The sequence below is a fragment of the Topomyia yanbarensis genome, chromosome 2 (genome assembly GCF_030247195.1).
Source record: "Topomyia yanbarensis strain Yona2022 chromosome 2, ASM3024719v1, whole genome shotgun sequence".
In the NCBI taxonomy this organism is placed as follows: domain Eukaryota; kingdom Metazoa; phylum Arthropoda; class Insecta; order Diptera; family Culicidae; genus Topomyia; species Topomyia yanbarensis.
The window spans coordinates 45,637,588-45,660,136 of NC_080671.1; the positions used below are offsets into that span (position 1 = coordinate 45,637,588).

General features: G+C 40.7%; 2 protein-coding genes across 2 annotated transcripts in view; both read left to right on the plus strand.

Annotated features, from left to right (window-relative positions):
- The first annotated feature begins 1,136 nt into the window (after nucleotides 1-1,136).
- LOC131679452 (uncharacterized) lies at nucleotides 1,137-7,357 on the plus strand. The gene is made up of 2 exons (XM_058960182.1): nucleotides 1,137-1,955; nucleotides 2,075-7,357. The coding sequence occupies exons 1-2, from the start codon at nucleotides 1,137-1,139 to the stop codon at nucleotides 7,355-7,357; spliced, it is 6,102 nt and encodes a 2,033-aa protein (XP_058816165.1).
- Nucleotides 7,358-7,455: 98 nt separating this feature from the next.
- The window catches only part of LOC131679453 (uncharacterized), a 30,482-nt gene continuing 15,388 nt past the window's right edge, over nucleotides 7,456-22,549 (plus strand). The window contains exon 1 of the mRNA XM_058960183.1: nucleotides 7,456-7,482. Within this exon, the coding sequence (XP_058816166.1) occupies nucleotides 7,456-7,482 (27 nt within the window). The remainder of the gene's footprint in view (nucleotides 7,483-22,549) is intronic.

Below are 22,549 nucleotides of genomic sequence, written 5' to 3' on the forward strand. Positions count from 1 at the left end.
TTTAGTTCTTATTTAGTTCTACTTTGCTAATAAGAGGAAAGTGTTTTTCTTTTGTTATAGGTATTGTTATCATCATAGCCATGAACAGGTTTTTTAATTTAATTAACTTTGTTGATGTCCTTTGCCAGAAGAATTTTCCTTCTTTCATGCATGAGCAGCTCTTCGAAATCAAAATAATACTTACCGTTGCAATACTTACCTCGTGAGTCTTCCATCTGCCACATATTTCACTTGGTGCCGCTACAAGGACAGTTGACCTTTCTCAATACCGGTCACAACATAAAATGGTGTCGTGACCAGGATCAGCTGGAATCTGTTGCTTGCGAAACGCGTTTAAGGTAGGTGTCGTGGCGCCTAAATCACAGTGCTAGGATTTTTCAGCGTTACAACCGCCTTTACAGAACGACATTGTCGGTGATTCATTTCGACCGCCACTACGCTTGATCTAGACAGATCCAGCAATACTACTTGTTGCCTACTCTAGTAGTCAGCGCGTCCACTTTCTGCATCACCAACTTTGGCGCCGACAGTAAGGATGGCAACTCTGCGAACGGGCAGCATGGTATGACCGTCTTGGCGCGGCTCAGGTATATTAACTCTAGTACCCAACTGTCACATCGAGTGAGTAAGCAGATTCTCTACATAAGGAAGAACAAAAATACTTATCTCTACGGCTATTTTATATTTAATTAAAATCAGTGAACTAAACCTATCGCTTAAGATTAATGAACTACATCTAGTGAACTAAATCTAGTGCTAAATTATTTGCTTACTGAAGCTATCCGTTCAATGCAAAAACGCACTAAACAGTGATAGTAAAGCTATTTCCATACGGCGATTAAAGGTTGCCTCAACGCTACCGATTGAATTTGAATAGACGATAGAAGGGAACTAAACGTGAGTAATAATAACAATATTAAATCATTTATTCTATGGCTTAACCTACATAATTACAAGTGGAATAGAAACTAAATAATGTAAAACTTAATACTTATAGGAAAATTATATCTCTCTACAACCGGATCGTGCGTTTTTATTTCGTTTCCGGGCGAGATCATAATCTCGGAAATATCCCGTTGAACTAAATTCAACAGCATATAATTTTCGTTTATTACGAATTCAATCGGTTCACGAGTATGTCATATAGTGGTTCAAAGTCTGGTACGGGTGAAATGAGCAAACGGCCAAAAAACACCAAAAATGATACATGTGATGAAAGCGTGAAAACTGGTGGTGACTGTAGTGATGATGTGGTAGTGGTAGATCAGATGGGAAAGACTATCGTAGGACAATCCTGTAAGAGCTGCAGAGAACTGGATACAGACGAAATGGTGCAATGTGATCAGTGCGATGGATGGCATCACTATGATTGCGTTGGAGTTACGGATGAAGTTGTTAACCAGAGCTGGAGTTGTACAAGCTGCAAGACCACGAAATGGACTCAGCGAGCTACGACAACTACATACAAGGATTCCACGTGTCAAGATGCTCAAAGGGAGTATAGTTTCAGGCGCCGTTCGTCCGTGAGTGAACTCCCGACAGCTAAGGAGGTATGCACGAAAACCATTACACTCAAGTCTACTCATTCCGAGAAAACGGGGAATTATGTCCCAGCGCCAGGATTGCTGAAGCAACTGCCGAAGTTACGACCGTTGAAGCCATCGGCGAAATTGGATCATTTGTTGAATTCGCGAACTGACTCAAGGAAGGAAAAGCTTTTCGTACCATCAGCGGATGGATTGCCAGAGATCGAGCTGGAGAACGCATCTTCTGGTCTCTCTTGTTCATCATCGCAGAGATCCGCTAGGAATCGCGCCAAGTTGCAGTTATTAAAATTGCAGGAAGAAAGGGAATACGATGAGCAGATGGCTGAGCGGCGACGGGCAGCTGAAAAAGAGGAAGCAGAAAAGCACAAAGTGTTCCTAGCACAGAAGTACAAGATCCTGGAGGATTTAGCGAGTGAAAGGGGATCGAGTCGCAGTTCTAGTTCTAGCCTCACTACAAGCCGGGTGGATGAGTGGGTGCAAGACAGACGCAGTTAGAAAATGAACAAGCATTTCGGCAACATCAACAGCATCAGCGAGCACATCTGCTTCAAGAGGAGAAACTACTTCGACCACGACAAGAGCAGTTACAACAAGCGAAGCAATCGAACCATATAAGTTTGGAAGCACTTCCTAGGCCTAAGCAAACGATACCCCCCAAGTCCAATTTCTGCATTCCTGGAAATATACCCCAGTCAACACAAGTTCAGTATGAGGACAACTTACGTAGGCAAACGGGCGATACAGACCGACGCACTCACGGTGCAGTGCCATACGGACGATCTCACCAGCCTTTGATAAACTCAACGATTGTTGAAGACGACTTCGACCAGTTCCAGTTTTCGCGGTCGCAAATCGCAGCACGACAATCTGTGTCCAAGGATTTGCCCATATTCTCCGGCAACCCGGAAGATTGGCCCATCTTCCTATCTATGTTCAACAGCACGACAGCAATGTGTGGATTCACGGAAGATGAAAACCTTGTACGGCTGCAAAGAAGTTTAAAAGGGAAAGCTTATGAAGCTGTCAAGTGCAGGTTAATGCATCCTGGCAACGTGCGTGGCGTGATGGACACTCTGAGAATGCTGTACGGTCAACCGGAAGTAATCGTGCATTCGTTAATTGCGAAAATAAGCTCGCTACCATCAATTCGAGAGGATAGACTGGAAACATTAGTGGACTTCGCCGTACATGTGCAGAACTTTTGTGCGACTGTTGAGTCATGTGGATTGAAGGAGTACATGTATAACATCACTTTATTACACCAGCTCGTCAGTAAACTCCCACCGACATTGAAGCTAAGTTGGGCACAACACCGAAGAGAGCTTCTGACAGTTAATTTGGCAACCTTCAGTGCATGGATCTACTCTTTAGCAGAAGCAGCAAGTTCCGTCACATTCCCTGCGATTTCACTGGATACGAAGCCAGCCCCCAACGATATCTGTCGGAGTAAGAAAGGAAACATCTACCTCAACGCTCACTCGGAAACTACCGTCGAATACAAAAATAAATCGAATAGTTGCCCGAGGTCATTAGAGGAAGCCGCGCAGGCGCCTGTTGAAGACACGTGCCCAGTATGCAAAGAAGGCTGTAAATCTGTGGATAGGTGCAAAAGATTCCTGGAGCTGTCGAGAGACTCTAGATGGGATGTAGTCCGAGAGTTTGGGCTGTGTCGAACGTGTCTTCGCCACCACAAAGGAAACTGCAGGGCCAAACCATGTGGGAAACATGGATGTGAATACAGACATCACGAACTACTGCATAATGACCAGAAAGAGAAGTACCATACCAACACCCCGCACGGAGACCAAGAACCGTCTCAACCTGAAGCTGCTAGTTCTGGTAATGGCTGCCACACACATCAGACAACATCAAGCTCTGTTCTGTTCCGTTATCTTCCAGTTATACTCTTTGGTCGAGAAAAGGTAGTACACACATTTGCTTTCTTGGACGAAGGTTCAGCACTAACTCTAGTCGATCAAGATTTGGCTGACGAACTTCAGCTAGATGGAACGCTGAGTCCACTATGTCTTCGTTGGACGGGGGGAACTCAACGCTACGAGAAGCAGTCGCGAATTGTCAAGCTTCACTTAAGTGCAAAACATAATGAAGCTAGAAAGTTTCAATTAGAAGATGTGCGAACGGTGAATGAACTTATGCTACCCCTCCAAACTTTGGATATCGATGAACTTGTTGATTTGTATCCTCATCTCAAAGGGTTACCTATCGAGTCATACCAGGACGCACGACCTCGCCTTCTGATCGGAATGAAGCACGCCCAGCTGGGGTTGACTTTGAAGAGTAGAGAAGGTGAATTTGGTCAACCGATTGCCATGAAGACACGACTTGGCTGGACTGTTTGTGGAGGAATGCGTAGCGGAGAGACGTTGAACATGCATCATTATATTTTCCACGTGTGTGCATGTGACGAACAAACCGACGAAGACTTGCATAAAACGATGAAGGAATATTTCTCTTTAGACAGCCTTGGGGTGACCCAGCCAAACAAGCTGCCTTTATCTTCTGAAGATGGACGAGCACAATCACTATTGGTGTCGCTTACGCACTTCAACGGCGAACGCTACGAAACAGGTCTGCTCTGGCGATACAACGACGTTCGTCTGCCCGACAACCGAGATATGGCTCTACGGCGCCATCAATGCTTGGAGCATCGTATGGTGAAGAATCGACAGCTGGCAGAAGTGCTACAGCAGAAGATTGCCGATTATGCCGCAAAAGGCTATATTCGCAGGCTTTCCGATGACGAGGTTAAGCAACAGATTTCTCAGACTTGGTTCCTACCAGTATTCCCGGTAATGAATCCGAACAAACCTGGGAAAATTAGAATAGTGTGGGATGCAGCAGCCAAAGCTCACGGAAGATCCTTGAACTCTGCATTATTGAAAGGCCCGGATTTGCTATGCTCTCTTCTGGCCATTCTGCTACGATTTCGTCTGCATCCTGTTGCAGTAACTGGAGATATATGTGAAATGTTTCACCAGGTACTGATTCGTGAAGAAGACCAGCGATACCAGTGCTTCTTTTGGACGGATGAAAATAACAAACTCGTGGTTTATGCTATGAGAGTCATGACCTTTGGGGCATGCTGCTCTCCGAGTACCGCTCAGTACGTGAAGAACGTCAACGCAGAACGATTCAAGATGGACTATCCAGAAGCATACGAAGCCATTACGAAATCGCACTATGTCGACGACATGCTGATCAGCGTTGGTTCCGAGGATGAAGCGATTCAATTAGCGAAAGACGTAAGGCACGTGCACGCCCAAGGTGGATTTCATATTAGAAACTGGATAAGCAATTCCAGAGTAGTCACTTCTGCGTTACAAGAAACAGACACGGAAGAAAAGAGTCTCGATCTATCATCGGGGTTGTCCACGGAAAAGGTATTGGGTATGTGGTGGAATACATACCTTGATGTTTTCACCTACAAGGTCGGCTGGAACCGATACGACGAAGCATTGCTGAAAGGTGGAAGACGTCCTACGAAACGAGAGGTTCTACGAGTCCTGATGACTATATATGATCCACTTGGACTAATCGCACACTTCCTAGCATATCTGAAGGTTCTGTTACAAGATATTTGGCGATCTGGTGTAGCCTGGGACGAGGAGATAGACGATGATGCGTTCGATAAATGGCTATTGTGGATAAAAGTCTTACCGCAAGTCGAAAATGTGAGGATTGCTCGATGCTATTGTCCCAGACTTCTGATGAGCGAAGCAGATGTGGTGCAGCTACACACTTTCGTTGATGCTGGAAAGGATGGAATGGCAGCCGTTTCGTTTCTCCGAATAGTCAAGAACGGAAATATCAGCTGCTCTCTTGTCACGGCAAAGACCAGAGTAGCACCATTGAAACTAACATCAATTCCCCGATTGGAGTTACAAGCCGCTGTGATTGGCGCACGACTCGCGCGTACTGTCATTGAAACTTTAGGTATGCGATTAACAAAGAAAGTTTATTGGTCTGACTCCAGAGACGTCCTATGCTGGATAAATTCGCATCGTCGACGGGATCAGTTCGTCGGATTCAGAGTCGCTGAAATTCTGGAAACTACGGAGGCACGAGAATGGCGTTACGTACCCAGCAGGCTAAATGTTGCTGACGACGCTACGAAATGGAACACACTTCCTGATCTGTCTGTTGAGAGCAGGTGGTTCAATGGATCGAATTTCCTCTGGTCAGCCGAGGACAAGTGGCCGCAGCTCACAATCCAGACCACAGCCACCGATATAAGACTTGAGGAAGGGCATCTGACTCATCATTTTCTCCCAGAATCAATCATTCACGTCCAAGATTACTCCACCTGGGTAAGGCTCAGGAGAGTGGTCGCCTGGATACTACGATTCATAGCAAACTGCCGGTTGAAGCTCCAAAAGAAGCGGTTCAGTACGGGGTCGCTTACCGTTGGCGAACTACACCTGGCCGAAACATACCTGATTCGTAGCGCTCAGCAAGAATGTTTTTCGAATGAAGTTCACATTTTGCGAAATACGCCAAGAAAGGTTGGAGAACTTGTAACACCTCTTCCAAAATCTAGCCCACTGTATAAGCAAACGCCGTGGATGGATGAATGCGGCATACTCAGGATGAAAACCCGTATTGCTGCCTGTCAGTACGCCACTGAAGGCGCTAAGCAACCCATCATCTTACCGCGAAAACACCATATCACTACTCTTATAATATCCCACTACCACAATAAATACCACCATCAAAACCACGAAACAGTAATAAACGAACTACGTCAGATATACCACATTGGGCACTTACGTTCGTGTTTCAATCAAGTGCGTAGAGATTGTCAAAGATGCAAGATTGCAAGCGCAAAACCGAACCCTCCAATCATGGCTGATCTGCCTCCTGGTCGACTAGCGGCTTTCGAACGTCCGTTTACGCACACTGGAGTCGACTACTTCGGACCCATCCAAGTAGCAGTTGGTAGACGAATCGAGAAACGGTGGGGAATGTTGGCTACTTGTTTGACTGTTCGAGCGATACATATCGAAGTAGTGCATTCGTTGACTACTAGCTCTTGCATCATGGCAATCCGGAACTTCGTCGCTCGACGCGGTCAACCTCGTAAGTTCTACAGCGACCGTGGAACCAATTTCATTGGCGCAGAACGAGAGATAGAAAGACTCGGCGAAGCGGTCGATCACGACGAGATCATAAAAGAGCTCACCTCTTCCGTAGGTGAATGGACGTTTAATCCTCCGCTAGCTCCACATATGGGAGGAAGCTGGGAACGCTTGATACGAACCGTTAAGAATAATCTGATGGTGGTTTGCTCGACCAAGACTCCCTCTGACGAAGTTCTTCGCAATCTGTTAACAGAAATCGAGAACATAGTGAATTCTCGCCCGTTAACGCATGTGCCGGTAGACGATGACTCTGGTCCGGCGCTAACTCCGAACCATTTTCTACTCGGTTCATCCAACGGTACGAAGCCACTAGTCACTGCAGACGATAGTGGGATAGTTTTGAAGCAGAACTGGTGCGCTTCGCAGATTTTGGCAAACATGTTCTGGAAACGGTGGGTGAGTGATTATTTGCCAGAAATCACGCGTAGGACAAAATGGTTCATGCCGGTGAAACCCATCGTTGCTGGAGATATAGTACTTATCGTCGACCCAAAGATGCCCCGGAACTGTTGGCCAAAGGGAACAGTCATCAGCACTATCATCAGCAGAGACGATCAGGTGCGGTCAGCGACTGTAAGAACGGCCACTGGTATCTACGAACGCCCAGCATCCAAGTTGGCAGTGCTAGATGTTCGGCGCGTCGAGCAGTAAGCCAACCAGAAGTTGTCGTACCCTGGGGGGAGTGTTGCCTACTCTAGTAGTCAGCGCGTCCACTTTCTGCATCACCAACTTTGGCGCCGACAGTAAGGATGGCAACTCTGCGAACGGGCAGCATGGTATGACCGTCTTGGCGCGGCTCAGGTATATTAACTCTAGTACCCAACTGTCACATCGAGTGAGTAAGCAGATTCTCTACATAAGGAAGAACAAAAATACTTATCTCTACGGCTATTTTATATTTAATTAAAATCAGTGAACTAAACCTATCGCTTAAGATTAATGAACTACATCTAGTGAACTAAATCTAGTGCTAAATTATTTGCTTACTGAAGCTATCCGTTCAATGCAAAAACGCACTAAACAGTGATAGTAAAGCTATTTCCATACGGCGATTAAAGGTTGCCTCAACGCTACCGATTGAATTTGAATAGACGATAGAAGGGAACTAAACGTGAGTAATAATAACAATATTAAATCATTTATTCTATGGCTTAACCTACATAATTACAAGTGGAATAGAAACTAAATAATGTAAAACTTAATACTTATAGGAAAATTATATCTCTCTACAACCGGATCGTGCATTTTTATTTCGTTTCCGGGCGAGATCATAATCTCGGAAATATCCCGTTGAACTAAATTCAACACTACTTTTGAAATTTGAATAATTTAAGGCCTAGTTCTTTAGATCAGCAGGGCTGTCTATTTTTCTTCATACCTACGCAGGTGTGTTTAGATTTTCTTTTCTTTCTGGGAACTTTCAATTTCTGATCTAAATTTATCGTCGACCACTTGTACTTTGATGGACTGGGATACTGCTCCCAGTCACTTCTGCTTACACTGCATGTAACTTATTGAATTATCTACTGCATACAATTTCGGAACTAATTCCACCACGGAACAGACGCATCGTGAATGTGGGTACAAGGCACGCTTTGGCATTGGAGAAGATTTGTATCTTTCGAAGTTCTCTATCCTCTATCGCCAGTGCTACATGGCCTTATGTTCTCAGACAAGATTGTCCACGTTTTACGAACCATTTCCATTGGCATCGCTAGAACAGTGGTGTTTCTTCACCGCTCCACGTTCCGTTCAACGAAACGGAAGACGATAGAAGAATGCTACAGCTAAACACCCTAAACACTAGAGATGGTCGGGTTGGGGTTTTTGGACCCGAAACCCGGACCCGGGTTTTGTAAATTCAAACTTCTCGGGTTCGGGTCGGGTTCCGGGTTTTCAAATTTTAATTTCTCGGGTTCGGCTTGGGTCCTGGTTTTTTAAATTTTAACCTTTCGGGTTCCGGTTTTTCGAATTTGGAATTTTCGAATTCGGGTCGGGTTCGGGTTTTTGAAAAGATCACACCCAACCATCTTTTGGCGCTGTTTGCGTCTACACACAACACCCAGTCTCTTTTTGTAGTATTAACTTTATTTACTTTACTTTACTTTACTTTGTGATACGAATGGATGACACATATAACCGTACTAAATTTTCCATCTTTAAACCGATAGACAGGCATTGTATTTATCGCTCATATGAGTTAATGCGCCCGGATATTTTGCTACTGCGACAATAAAAACATTTTCACACGAAAAGTTATTGGCACTCACATAACTTCACCTGATAAATACAACGTGTTATTTCTCCGGATAAAGAAAACTACCGGAGAATGAGCGAATGAGTTTATCATGGTATCCTTTTGCGGTCGCTGTCTTGCTGTCACTATTCCAAAACACGAAAAAACAAGTCTGTCATACTTCTTTGCCGCTTTTCTTTAAAATTAAGTGTATATTTTGACGCTTTCATTGATTTCCACGAAATTAAAATATTAGCATCTTCTCCGGTGAGAAGGAAAAAATCAATAAATTTCATCCGGAAAATTTATTCTCACGCTATTTGTGGAGACGAAGAATTTTGCGACTCATCTTATCTCGGAAAAGTTGGACATCGGATAAGCCTCTTCTCGCGTGAGTGAGAGAGAATTACAATGCCTGCCGCTAGAATTCGTTATATTTTCTGATAATCAACTAATGTATTTTTATTCATGTATAAAATTTCTTCTCTTCAGATTCGCAAACTGTCCGAATTATTTTCTTTTTTAAACGAGTACTCATGAGACAGCATTCGACAATAAGTTTTTCGCGTCTACAATCTCTATGCGATTTACTTTTCATGATAGTCATCAATAAACCAAGTCAAAGTAAATTTTTCGGAAAATATATAGGTTCAAGCAAGAAGAATCTACGGGAAGTAGAGACAATCTATCAACTACTATCAAATCAGTTGTACATATATGAAACAAGTATTTTCTGTCAGATTGTCCTCGAGCTAGGCCGTTGCATGATTTGAATTTCTTCATGAAAATTTTCACTATTTTAATGAATTAATATTAAAAATATTGTGTACTGTGTTCAAGCCAGCAGCGGATTTGTAGAAGTTTGGAGTCGTTCCAAGAACTCCATTGGAAATGTCGAAGGATCTCTACTGGCGCGCATATTGTAGTAGCTAAAGATGTGACACCAAGAACGCGACAGAGAATCTTGATTGACACCCTTCGACACAAGTTTATGTTTGACCGTACCAACCGAAACGCGGGTGACGTCGTGTAAACTGTCGAATACGGCTTGCCAATTGAGAGTGCTTAATGTAATACATGTAATAAATTATACAAAACTACTCTTGCAGGAACGGTTATCGATAAAAAAAACCTAGAAATTTTGGTTAAGTACTACCGGTAAGGTTGTTTGAATCTGTCATCATTATGCCTCTTGTTTCCCCATGCGTTAGCCGTTAGCCGATTTATCCTGCTTTCCGATTAAGATATCGACGATTTATAAGTTTCTCAGAACATTACAAATTGCGACGTTTAATAATAGTAAATATAAATGCAAATTTCTCTCGCCAGTAATTCGTTTTGCCATAGGTAGATATAACTGGACGCGTAGCATTCAGGTTTGAGTGATTCTATAACTATTTTGGATGAGCTTTGGATAATTCTTTTAGATGATCCTTGGATCCAGCTAGGATGCCTAAATTCAAAAATCTTCGGAATCTTTGGTTGATGCTCCGTATTAACAAGTCCGGTTCAGATCGGGTTTCCCTGAATCATACATTTTCTAGTTCGGCTCGGGTTCGAGTTTTTAAATTTTGAAAGTATCGGGTTCGGGTCGGGCTCGTGTTATACACATTGTTTATTTTCGGGTTCGGGTTCAGGTTTTGCAATTTCGGGCTCGGGTCGGGTTCGGGTTTTTAAAATTTTAATATTTCGGGCTCGGGTCGGGTTCGGGTTCGGGTTCGAAAAAATTGAAACCCGACCATCTCTACTAAACACGCGAAGGAAGAACAGTGTCGCTTCGAGCAGCCAAGCTGATCAGTTCCTTCAAGAATACATGGCCGGAAGGGATGTTTTGGAGCTGAATCTGAGGATCGAAAACATAAAATTGTTGTGGTAGGGACTGGAAGAAGCACAAGTGGAGCGAAGCCGCTTCGTGCAAAATTTTAGAATAAAGGCTGGTTTACTTTCTGAAAATTCTCCTCCAACGTCTTCAACTGTTGATCTCCCTCGAAGCCCCCCCCCCCCCTCTAACCTACACGAACTGGGTTTTGTCTGGCTGGTCTGAAATTACCTTCGATAGCGTGGCCAGATTTCGCCGGCGACTACCCAGATTGATTTGCTTTCCATGACACACTTCGTGCTCTGATTCATTCTAACGCAGAAATTGCTGATATACAAAAGTTTCACTATTTGTGTGCTGCAGTGGAAGGTTAAGCGGCTCAAGTGATCGAATCGATATCTATTAGGGCTGCCAATTACCGCCTCACCTTAGTGGCCCCCGTATCATGCTACTCAAACGAATATCTCCTCAAGAAACGTCACCTTTAGGCCATGCTCTTCCTTAATAATTTTTTACTCGGTTTCAGGCTGAGCATCAGGCATTCGTGCCAAATTCGAAGGTTCAACTGCATATTTTCTCTGGCGCATAACTACACGACATCGCCCGTGGTTGCTACCCTGTTATTGACCGGAACCAATTGAGTTTGCAATATTGGAACAACATGATTGGGAAAACATGATGAGCCACATTGTATAATCTACATCGATCCCTGCATGCTGATCAATGCCAATGCCGGCCACGTCCGCAAATCTCTTGTGAAAGGAAGGAATGTTAGTCCGATACATGTCGCTGCTAGAGACCGAGGAATCCTGCGCATCTCCACATGTATCAAGGGAAGGAGATGAGTTGTTAGTAAGTGTGCCAATAGCGTTATCATGTAATATTTACTCTCGGCAGTCGGTTGCCGAGAATTTGGGAAATTTATCGTATTGTTACGATTAATAAAATAAGCAACTTGAACGTCGGATGGCGGACTATGAAGAAGATTGCTTATATTTTAATAAATAGGTAACGTCCACTTTTCTATGACGCGACGAGCTTTTCGTGGTTTCTATCGAGTTGGTGCAAATTTTACCCGACGATTTCTTGAACAAAATGCGGATTCTTATACAAGACGTATTTGTTTGTGTGTCTTTTTTCTTTTGTCAGTTAAAATTCTTGAAGATAGTTGGAATTGGACATCTAATAATACTTTCGTAGTAAGAGAGCATTAGTATAATAGAATGCCGATTCTAAGCAATCACTTCCGCGCGTGATGTATTCATTGTTATGATCACTACTGGTTATGCCAAGTAAGTTGACATAGTTGACAGTACTACACTGCCTAGGATCGCATATCAGTCCCATAAAGAAAGGAAATCACATAGAAAACGAGACAAATATGCTATCGTGGGTAGTACAGTTCTGAGCGAAGATATAGAATACAGTTAATTCAGATATTATTCCTATTGACGGCAAACCAGCAAAAGGAAAAAACAAACAAAAAATCTCGAATAGAAAAAAAAACAGAATGAAAACGATCTGGGGCCATAACTAAACAATATCGACCGTTTTCGCGACAGAGATGCGAAAAAAAACTCTTCGTACTGATATGGCTGAGGAAAATTGATAAGTGGTATTCGATGCCTCTCGCGAATGTTCAATTTTCAACTCTCATACACGACTGAAGTCATCACTCCACTCAGACAAGACCATGCGTCCTCCCCACGCACATCTAATGCACCGTAGATTAATTCCATATTTGGTCAAACAAGCACCAAATAAACAAAGAAATTAGTCTGCTCAGTTAAAAGCGATGTCAGCCCGATTGGCATCACCCAGTGGATACGACCTCCATTATAATACCATCAAAACAACGAACATTTTAAATTGCATACGGCAACATATGTGTAAGTTTTAAAATAATAAAAAGAAAACTACTACTTATTTGCAATGAAATAAGAGTGAAAAAAGTTGCATAGCCAAAGTGACTAACTGCGCTGCTGACAAATCACCGAACAAAAATAGGTGATAAAGGACGCGGACGAAAAAAGTTAACAACCGCCCCAATCCGAAGCGAACACAAGCCAATACCGCACATTTCTAAAAATCAATCCTGCACGAAAGTAAATCATTCAATATATGATGAAATAATTTTTATCAATTGTGACAGGTATCTAAAATAACGGGTGAGAATTTTTTTAGTCATGTAGTTAAAAAATAAAAACATATTTTTAACGGATTCAGTATTTGTTACTAAAAACTTAGTCGCTATGCTCGCATAAGAGCGCTGGACGGCACTGACATCCACCTACGGGATACAATTCCGGGTCCTGGTGTTCAACTGCTTCGTATTCTTGGCCTGGCTATTATTTTTGTACACTAGAGCACTGAGGGAGCCAAAAAAAACTCAATTGGACGGCACTGGGGTAAGTTGGTCGGATCCTTTTCTTTCGGCACGTACGCTATCTGTTTTCTGCTCAAGATACTCCAGCGTCTTCTTGTCGTAATGGGAAGACGCCTTGTCCGGCCAGAAGACGTACTTCCCATCCGCATGATGCTCCTTTAATAATGGCAGAAGAATTTTTTCAAGACACTTCTCCTAGTACACTTGATTGATGGCCAGACCGCTAGGCTTGTACCACGGCTTTGAAATTCCTCTGTCCGATATGGCGATGAACAGCATAACTTTTCTTCCAATTTATGCTTAAATATGAAGAGATGGCTTTTTGGTCACGGTTTTCATACGACAATATCTATATTTCGTCTAATACCAACGTTTCGAAGGTCTACGCCTTCATCATCAGGGCAAAACTACAATATTTGACAACCCGATCAGAAACACATAACAGAAATATTTCAAAATTATATCTCGCATTATTACTTGTTATAAGTTTCTGTTATTTTAACTACTAACGAGACCTAATTTATAACACAATATGTTACAAAAATTGTGTTCTGTTATAATCTTTCTGATCGGGAATCATTACAAAAACATCCAATATTCACATTTTACACAAATTACTTACAACGGTAACAGTATTATCTTAGTCAAGTAATTTTAGACATTTAGACAGGAAACACAGAACGCAAATCTACACTGCAAGATCAGAAATTTGATTTGATTTGAATTTCAATTTTAAACGGTAATTTTCTACGATTTGCTGAAAACTTACACAGAAGAACCCCGCGCACATCCCAAGCAGACTGAGTAATGAAATGTTTCAAAAGGCCAAAAGTGTATGTTGTATACATTATCTCAATACGAAACAGATGGAAGTAGAAACGAATAAGGTTTGACAGATGTGCAACCACCAACAGTGAGAGAGTGAGTGATGGCTATGTTTGATGTGAGAGCGAGTGCAGTAGGGTAAAAGGGTATAATACGCCCCACCGGGGCTAAATGCCCCTCTACGATTCCCAGGATTCCTGAATTATCAAAAAAGTAAAAATGACTGATAACAGTATCATTTCATGAAATCAACGTACTAAGTTAGTTTGGTATTTTTAATATGTTGCAAAACAACAATATACACAAAAGTTGCAAAAGAGCTACTTTTATGTAAGCTTCCACTTTTTCCAATAGCATTACAACCAATTAGAAACAGTCGGATTCGATAGAACTATTTCAAGTAGCTTACTAGAGTATTATAGTTACTATTTTAGTTTTTAGCTTGGCTCAAAACTATGTGTGTGTGTAGAATTATTCATGTATTCACAACAGCTAATCATCGGCCAAAACGCCCCACCCATTGTTGTGGGGCATACTGTCCTCTTGTTGTGGGGCATATTACACTTTCACCGGGGGCATTTTGCCCTGGGTGAAAGAAAAAACTAGAATTTAGGCATCTTTGAAAAATGTTTAATAGTACTTGTATCAGGATGTTTTTAATAAAAAATGAAACGGGTACTAATTTCTAACTAATATAACAATAAATTAGAGTCGTTAGTGAGAAGATCATAGCGTCGAATGGTGAAATATAGCTATTTTTCCTTAAGGGGGGCGTATTAGACCTGTTTACCTGTTTTAGTTATTTGTGTCGGTTCTGAAATTAATTGTTGAGCCGTCGCAAAAAAATGTGGCACATTTCCAGAATCTGAAGTGCTTGGATTCTGTTATCATGCTCGAGTATTTTGGTTTTTGATAGATCGAAACTATGATCATTTTCTATCAAAAGAACCATTAGCGCTGTCTTTTTAACCTTCCGGCTGTCGCGCTAGTGCACTGAGTGCACGCTGCTCTGAAAATGTAGCGAAATCGTCTTATGGTGCCAGCGGCTGCTCGTTCAGTGGGCCATAAGCGCGACTTCCGGAGGGTTAAACTCATCAACGGAACTCGCCTCTGGCTCGCTGCTTGCCGATTTGGAATCGTTTACCGTTTTATGAACGATCGATGTCCAGACAACCGTTGTTTAAGTTGTTGTGTTGTTAAGCCTATATATGAACTATCGCACATAGCACAGGGGATGCGATAAATCACATTACGTTTTTGAAGCGGTGGAGTCGGATCTTTCAAATTTGAGAACAGGGATGTATTAGTTTTCGTACATTTGAAACTCAAACTTACATTCTTGTGATTCCTTCGAATGATTCTGGCAAGAGCGGGTGTGAGAGCATCTACATGGTGCAGGGATCGGTATGTCTTTTTCTCGCATTCGGGTGAGGCATAATTTTCGTCGCTCGATGCCTGGTTGACGACACGGTTTATCAATCGGTTTATCAAAGTACTAGGATAATTGTTATTCAGTAAATCTTGAGCGTTTTTTTTTTTTTTCAAAAAGTCATATCTGCAATGAGTTACTCTCTTTGTTTACTTTCTCTTACGATTTTTACGGCGTCACTATAACACTTTTCACTTATTTTATAGTACAGATCGAAAGACAGTGGTTTTAACTAGCATATTATGCAAAGAGTTGAGGGATAAATGTTAAAGTGATCGAATTATTAACAGAAGAGAAAGTAAACAAAGAGAGTAACTCATTGCAGATATGACGTTTTGAAAAAAACGCTCAAGAAATATTCTCGGACAATTCGCTTCTTCTCGTTTTTCGTTTTGTATGTTGACAGTCGAAACACTCTCGTGATGAATCCCATAGCGGTATTTAGTTTTTGCGTGAGCGGATGGAGAGAGAGAAAGTTTAAAATTCGTCCCGAAGCCACCGGTTTTTTGTACCAGTCGGTCAGAATTTTCTGCTCGTCTGTTCTTATTAGTACCATGTTAAACTTATATTTTACTTCGGGGGGTATGGCCGACTTGTCACTGGAATAGTAGCTGTCATTTCCTGGAATGTGGGTCTTCGAGAGCGGAAAGTAGCTTTCGTCGTCCAGCACGCTCGCGGAGTGCTTGCTGTTTCGACGCCATCTTCGATTGAACTGACAGCACCCGAGCGAAAAGAAACATGCCACCCATTTCTAGAGAGACCAGAGAGCAATTCTCTTGGAGAGAAATAAATTTACGCTCTTTACTTTAATTACAGAAAGGTATTGAAATCATTCTCAATTTTTATTGAGCATCCGTTACTAAAATCTCAAACTGAATAAATTATAGAAACATCAATAAAACAAATGAAACGAAAACATTAATTGGGCAAAAAAATGAAAAAAAGTTTTCAAGTTCATAAAATGAGTAGAATGATTCGAAATAAAAAAATAAATCAATCAAATTTGTTCAGCTCACTAAATGCAAAATTTGACAATATTTGAAAAAAAGTTTTAAAATAATAGAATAAAATTTGTTTCAAGATAACAAATAGGTTAAAATAAATAAAACGAATTACTAAATATGCACAATCTGGGAAAAAAATCATAAAATCGATAAAATGAATAAACTAAATGAAATGAAAGAATTGTTTAAAATGAATAAAATAAAATATGTATGAAAGGAATAACATTAATAGAATAAATAAAACAAATAAACGAAATAAATAAAAAAAATTAGAAATGAAACGAACAGAAATAACTATATAATATAATTAACAAAATCAATGAATTGAATAAAATAAACAAAATAAATTTAATGAAGAAAAAAACATTAAATAATTAAAATGAAAACTAAACGATATTAAAATGTTATAAAAACTATAAAATTAATAAAATTGCATCAAATTAATTATTTAGATGAAATGAATGAATTGAATGACTGAAAAAATAAGTCAGATTATTGATAAGAAAAAACTGAAAATAAATTTTTATTTATAAAATGCATAAAATGATAACTGCACCAAAGTAGTTAAACTATTTATATGAATGATGTGCATGAAATGAACGAACTTATCAGAAATGAATCAAAAGAATTTAACGCATAAAAAAGATAAAATGAAATCAAACGAACAAAAAGAAATCGGAATGAAATAAATGAATGAAATAAAATGATCATATATTTAAAATTAGTCAAAAATTTAAAATAAAAAAATAAATTAATCGAAGAGTGAATAAACTGAGAAAAACGCTTTTAATCCACCTAACAGTGTGATGAGACATTTCTTATAACTCTTATCACTCTCTTCGGATATTATATCGTTTGAGAACATTTAGAACTTGATGCTTCGCGATGTTTTTGATAACACATACTACATGGGATAGTGGCAGGACTCAGAGAATCACTGAAATCAGCATAGGACAACATCAGTGCTAGAGATCTCAAACCAAATCAATGGGAAGGTGAAAAAAATGGCCCATAAAACAGACATACAAACGAATTATTGCTAATGCTCTGTTAATAAAATTCCTCAATCAATGCATTGTGGTGGGAAAACTGATTTTTCTAAAGGGGTTATGTATATTGTACTGAGCCAAAAAAAAATCGATTTTTTTTTTAATCGATTTGAAGTTTATACTTTACTCAAATTTCCTACGCGACTGAGAACTAAGAAATCAACGCTTTTTCTTGAAAAAACCCACCATTCAAAGAAAATCAACAGTGCATATTTCCAGACTTGGTTTTATTTCCTATATAAGAACTATTGTGTTTTTTACATCCTAGATTGCATGATTCAGTGATCGAAACCCAAAACTTCATGAAGTATATGAAATTATTAAATTAAAATTTGTGTTTGCTATTGAAATTGACAAAATGATTGTATATATAGTATATAGTCCCTTTGGCGATTGTTTACTTTTTCGGTCCCATCTATCAGCATTGAAGTATCGCCCTTGCGTTTTTTTGCAATACCAATTTTACAATTGGTGGGGGTTTGGTGAAAATCGATCTTAATGTCTAAACGGCATAATCCCGAAACCGTAATTTTTGAAGTTTTAAAATTATGCAGAATTAATTTTTCAGAAAATAGTAACAGAGCAAAAAAGTACCAAAGTCCAAAAAAATCAATTTTTGTCAAACGTTATTTTTTCGAGTTTACATCAAATCTCAATATTTCATGCATTATAATGTCATTTGGCATCAAAAATACAAATTTTATTTTGAAAATTTTTCATTTCAGTTTATATGGGAATTTGCTGTGTGATTGCACTCTTCAACTCGTAACTCCGGAACCGGAAGTCCAATCAATAAAAAATTCAATAGCAGCCGATGGGAAGATTGTACCTTTCATTTGAGACTAACTTTGTGCAAATCGATCCAGCTATCTCTGATTAACAGAGGTCAAATTTTTTCCACATACACACATACATACAGACATACATACACATACAGACATTTTCCGATCTCGACGAACTGAGTCGATTAGTATATGACACACGGCCCTCCCGGTAGGGATTAGATCGACGAATTTTAGAGTGAATGAGAAAGGCAAAAACATTTTTAGCAAATGTTGAAATTTATGCATTTTTTGGTGAGCAATTCTATGTTTCATAGACATTAAATCAATTTTAACTTCGCTTCCTATTAAATAAAGACCCTTATTACAGTACATCTCTACAAAAGCGAGCTCAATTTGAAAAGAAATGTGAGAAATTGTCCGTTACATACACACACACAGACATTGTCCCAAATCATCGAGCTGAGTCGATTGGTATATAAGACTCTGCCCTCCGGGCCTCGGAAAAATATTGAAAGTTTGAGCGAATTCTATACATTTCTTTTATGTAAATGTAAAAAGGTACGAAATCGGCAAAGTCCCAAAAAGTCGATCCTCATAAAAAAAAATTCGTGATAACATAAAATCTCGACGTTTCATGCATTTTAAAGATGTTTGGCATCAAAAATACGAATTCGATTTCTAAAATTTCATGGGGTCCCCCCCTTGAAAAAATTTTTGAGCTCCGGCTTACTTGGGAATTTCATATGTGACCGGACGTTTCAGTCTATATTTCCGGAACCATATAAGCGATCCATGCGAAATTTTGTAGATATTTGTGGGGATAATGTAGCTATCATTTGGAACTAAGTTTGTAAAAATCGGCCCAACCATTTCCGAGAAACTGATATGAGTTTGCTAGTTTTGAAAGATGGCCGCTTGTCCCGGGCACTTCCGGAACCGTCTATGGTGGTCAATGTAGTCAACGAAAGTTTGTTTGGCCGTCGATGACCTAGAACTGCAAATTTAAGTTGTTTGAGAGACTAAATCGCTAAAATTTTTACCTTTTTTGCTTTCATCGGAGTATCGGTTTGAATCACAATTTGCTATGTGATCGCACGCCACAACCCTTAACTCCGGAACCGGAAGTCGGTTCGGGATAGAATTTAATAAACATTTACGGGGACGCAACATCTTTCATTTGAGACTAAGTTTGGTTGATTTGATCTAGCCATCTCCGAGAAACCGATGTGACTGTTATTCTGAATTTGGATACTTCCGCTGGGGCTTCCGGAACCGATGATGGTGGCCAATGTGACCAAAAAGACTTTGAATGGCTGTTAATGACCTAGTACTACAAATCGAAGCAGTTGTGGTCACATTTTGGAAAATTATCACCATTATACATTCATTGTAGAATTTATTAAAATCGACATTTTCTGCGTGATCGTACTCATCACCCTGTAATTCCGGAACCGGAAGTCGGATTCATTAGAAATTCAATAGCAGCCTATGAGAATGTTGTATCTTTCATTTGGGACTAAGTTTGTGAAAATCGGTTCAGCCATCTCTGATAAAAGTGAGTGAGATTGTGTTCGCGTACACACACAGACGCACATACACACAGATACATACACATACATACACACAGACATTTGCCGAACTCGACGAACTGAATCGATTGGTATATGCCCTCCGGCCCTCCGTTAAAAAGTCGGTTTTCAGAGCAATTGCAATACCTTTCTATTGAGAAAGGCAAAACGTTGTTGTCCACAAACAACATGGGCATGGATGGGTTCAGCACAGTCTAAAATTGAAGCACATCATTTAATTTCGTTGAAAATATTACTCTCAGAATAAAAACAAAATTCAGAAAACTTCCGATCAACAACGCTAAAATTTATAACTTCATCTGTCTAAACGACCACAAATTACCACGATAAATCGCCATTGGGTAGTTCCGACTTGGCTCCAGCCCACCCCGTCGTAAATAACCCCCCAGCAATGGAACACACCCGGGCACCAAAAAATGTATAAAAATTTAGAGAAAAAAAATTAGATAAATATGAATGAAACAACACTCATAATATAAATTCTGTCCTGCCGAACGCAGCAGGCCCCAGCTCGACTCCTAGTCGTATAAATATCACGACAATTTGACAAATTAATTTTCACTCGGCAGTGCGCCCCAGCCACGGCCGTCGCGGCGACTGCGCGACAGAATCCCCCGTCTCTCATCAGCAACTCGGCAAACTTAGTTGCAAAACAAAGCCCGAAATCGCGTTTCGAAAGGGTACCGGGTACCTCCCATCGCTGTCAGGTCGCGCGCTGCTGAGAACGGACCCCGTTTAGGCGCGATTTACGATTACAGAATTATTATGAGCGCGTTGGACTTCGATAAATCCTAGTCACACACAACGGTCGTCCATCTGCCTCGCCGTCCCGCCGCTGAAACGAGACAGGGGTGAGCCCGCACTGTCCGATGGCAGGTTCCCTGCTGGAGCGGACAGGCGGACACTTCCACCGTGAGCGCGATCGGGCTGGTTTCGAGGAAATTTATGGATCTCCCTTTGTTCGCGCTGGTCAATGCCAAGGTGTTGTACCGAGGTGACATAAATTTCCACACGCACACGGAGCATCTCAACTGTATCGGGGATTCTTTCACACTTCTTTCTCGGCCAGACTCTGGGCCGTTCGGGTGAAACGTGGCCGAGTAGGAAAGGGTGCCGTCGAGGTTCAGACTGCGACCGGTGACCTCCTAGGTCGATGATTGTTCAATAAAAAGCAGATTATGAGGGTGTTTCGACGGGGGAATTATGTCAGGTGAACATTAATCAAGTATTGTTTGGGGACAGGTTTTTCTCTAGTCGGACGGTGTTCGACTGTTTACGGAAAAGAATGTAAACAAACAATTTCCAATGTCGAACAGAAGATAAATCTTGCTCGATGGGCAGGTGTGGGAAAACAAACTTGAACCGAAGAAGGTTACCTGCTTTGATCTCGACCAGTTTTGAAATATGATAGGTTGTTTTCTATTCTGATACATCCCGATATCAAATGAATTTATCGTCCTCTTCGAATCCGATTATATTTTTTGGATTATTTTGAAATAAATACTGACAAGTTGTTCAATGGAAATATTTTAAAATTGAACTTAGTCAAATTGAAAAAAACTTTGTTAGCGCCCAAAACAAAAAAAAATTGATATGCGTAATTTCAATTCAACAGAAGCTGGCAATTTTCTTACGTCAGTACTGCGAACCTGCCAATAATACCTTAGTCAAATTACATCACTTTTGCGGAACCCCGCGCATCCCTTGTTTAGCTCGGATCAGTGTCAATCGCAACAAACAAGAGAACAAACAAACCCGTGTCCTTGATTCGGGGAAAAAATGGCCACTTCAATTGCCTTCATCAGTTATTATCGCGACCGTTTACCCGCATCCTTGTCAGCAGCCAGCGTTGCGTTACGACGGAGTAGCATTCGTCATTCCGATATACCATAGTGACACGCAATGTCGGGCTGGGGTGGAGGCGACTACGCAGCAGTCAATATCTAAAAGGGAGACTCACCGCAGGTTGCGCTTTTTATATTTGCGCACCTTATAAGACTGTAAACAGGCACCTTAACCTCAAGGTGCCTGTTGCGTTTTTTTTTGTCTGCGCTCACACCTTACGAAAGTTATGTAAAAGTGTGACTTCTGCCACCTAGCAGTGAGCTGGGACTGCAAATTTGACGATGACTGGCACAATAGTTTAACCGAGATCGGAATGCTTGTGTCCGTTTTATTTACTAACCTCAGGAACAGCATATATACGAGAGGAATGAGAAATTCAGAGTTTTTGAACTGACAAAAGCAAATTGAAATCGCAAAAACTAATAGGAAACGCGTGAAAGATACAAAATTAGCATTCTTTATTATTGTGTGGAGGTATGAGTCAAGTCAAAGGAAAACCCGTAAAATGTTTGTGATTATCGTTTTTTACCGAAGTTAAAGAAATTGTTAATTTAGACATTTTTGAATAAAAAAAAACAGAAATACAATTGTATTTGATAGAATTACAAAGAATAAGCGAAAATTTGGTCAGTGTGAAGGTGTCTATAAACGTATCCCGAGCGACGACCCGATTAATACTGCACCGGTTGAGTCAGTATCTGGCGAACCAACTTGGCCACTAAGAAGAGCATTGGATTTGAACTATGTTGTGCTGAGTCGATTTCTGGTCCCACCTGGAATACTTGCTCCAAATTAGAATCAAATCGAACAAGTCTAGCTACCAGACCAACGTGCCTGATGTTTGTATGAGATTTTTCGACAATTTATATTGAGAAA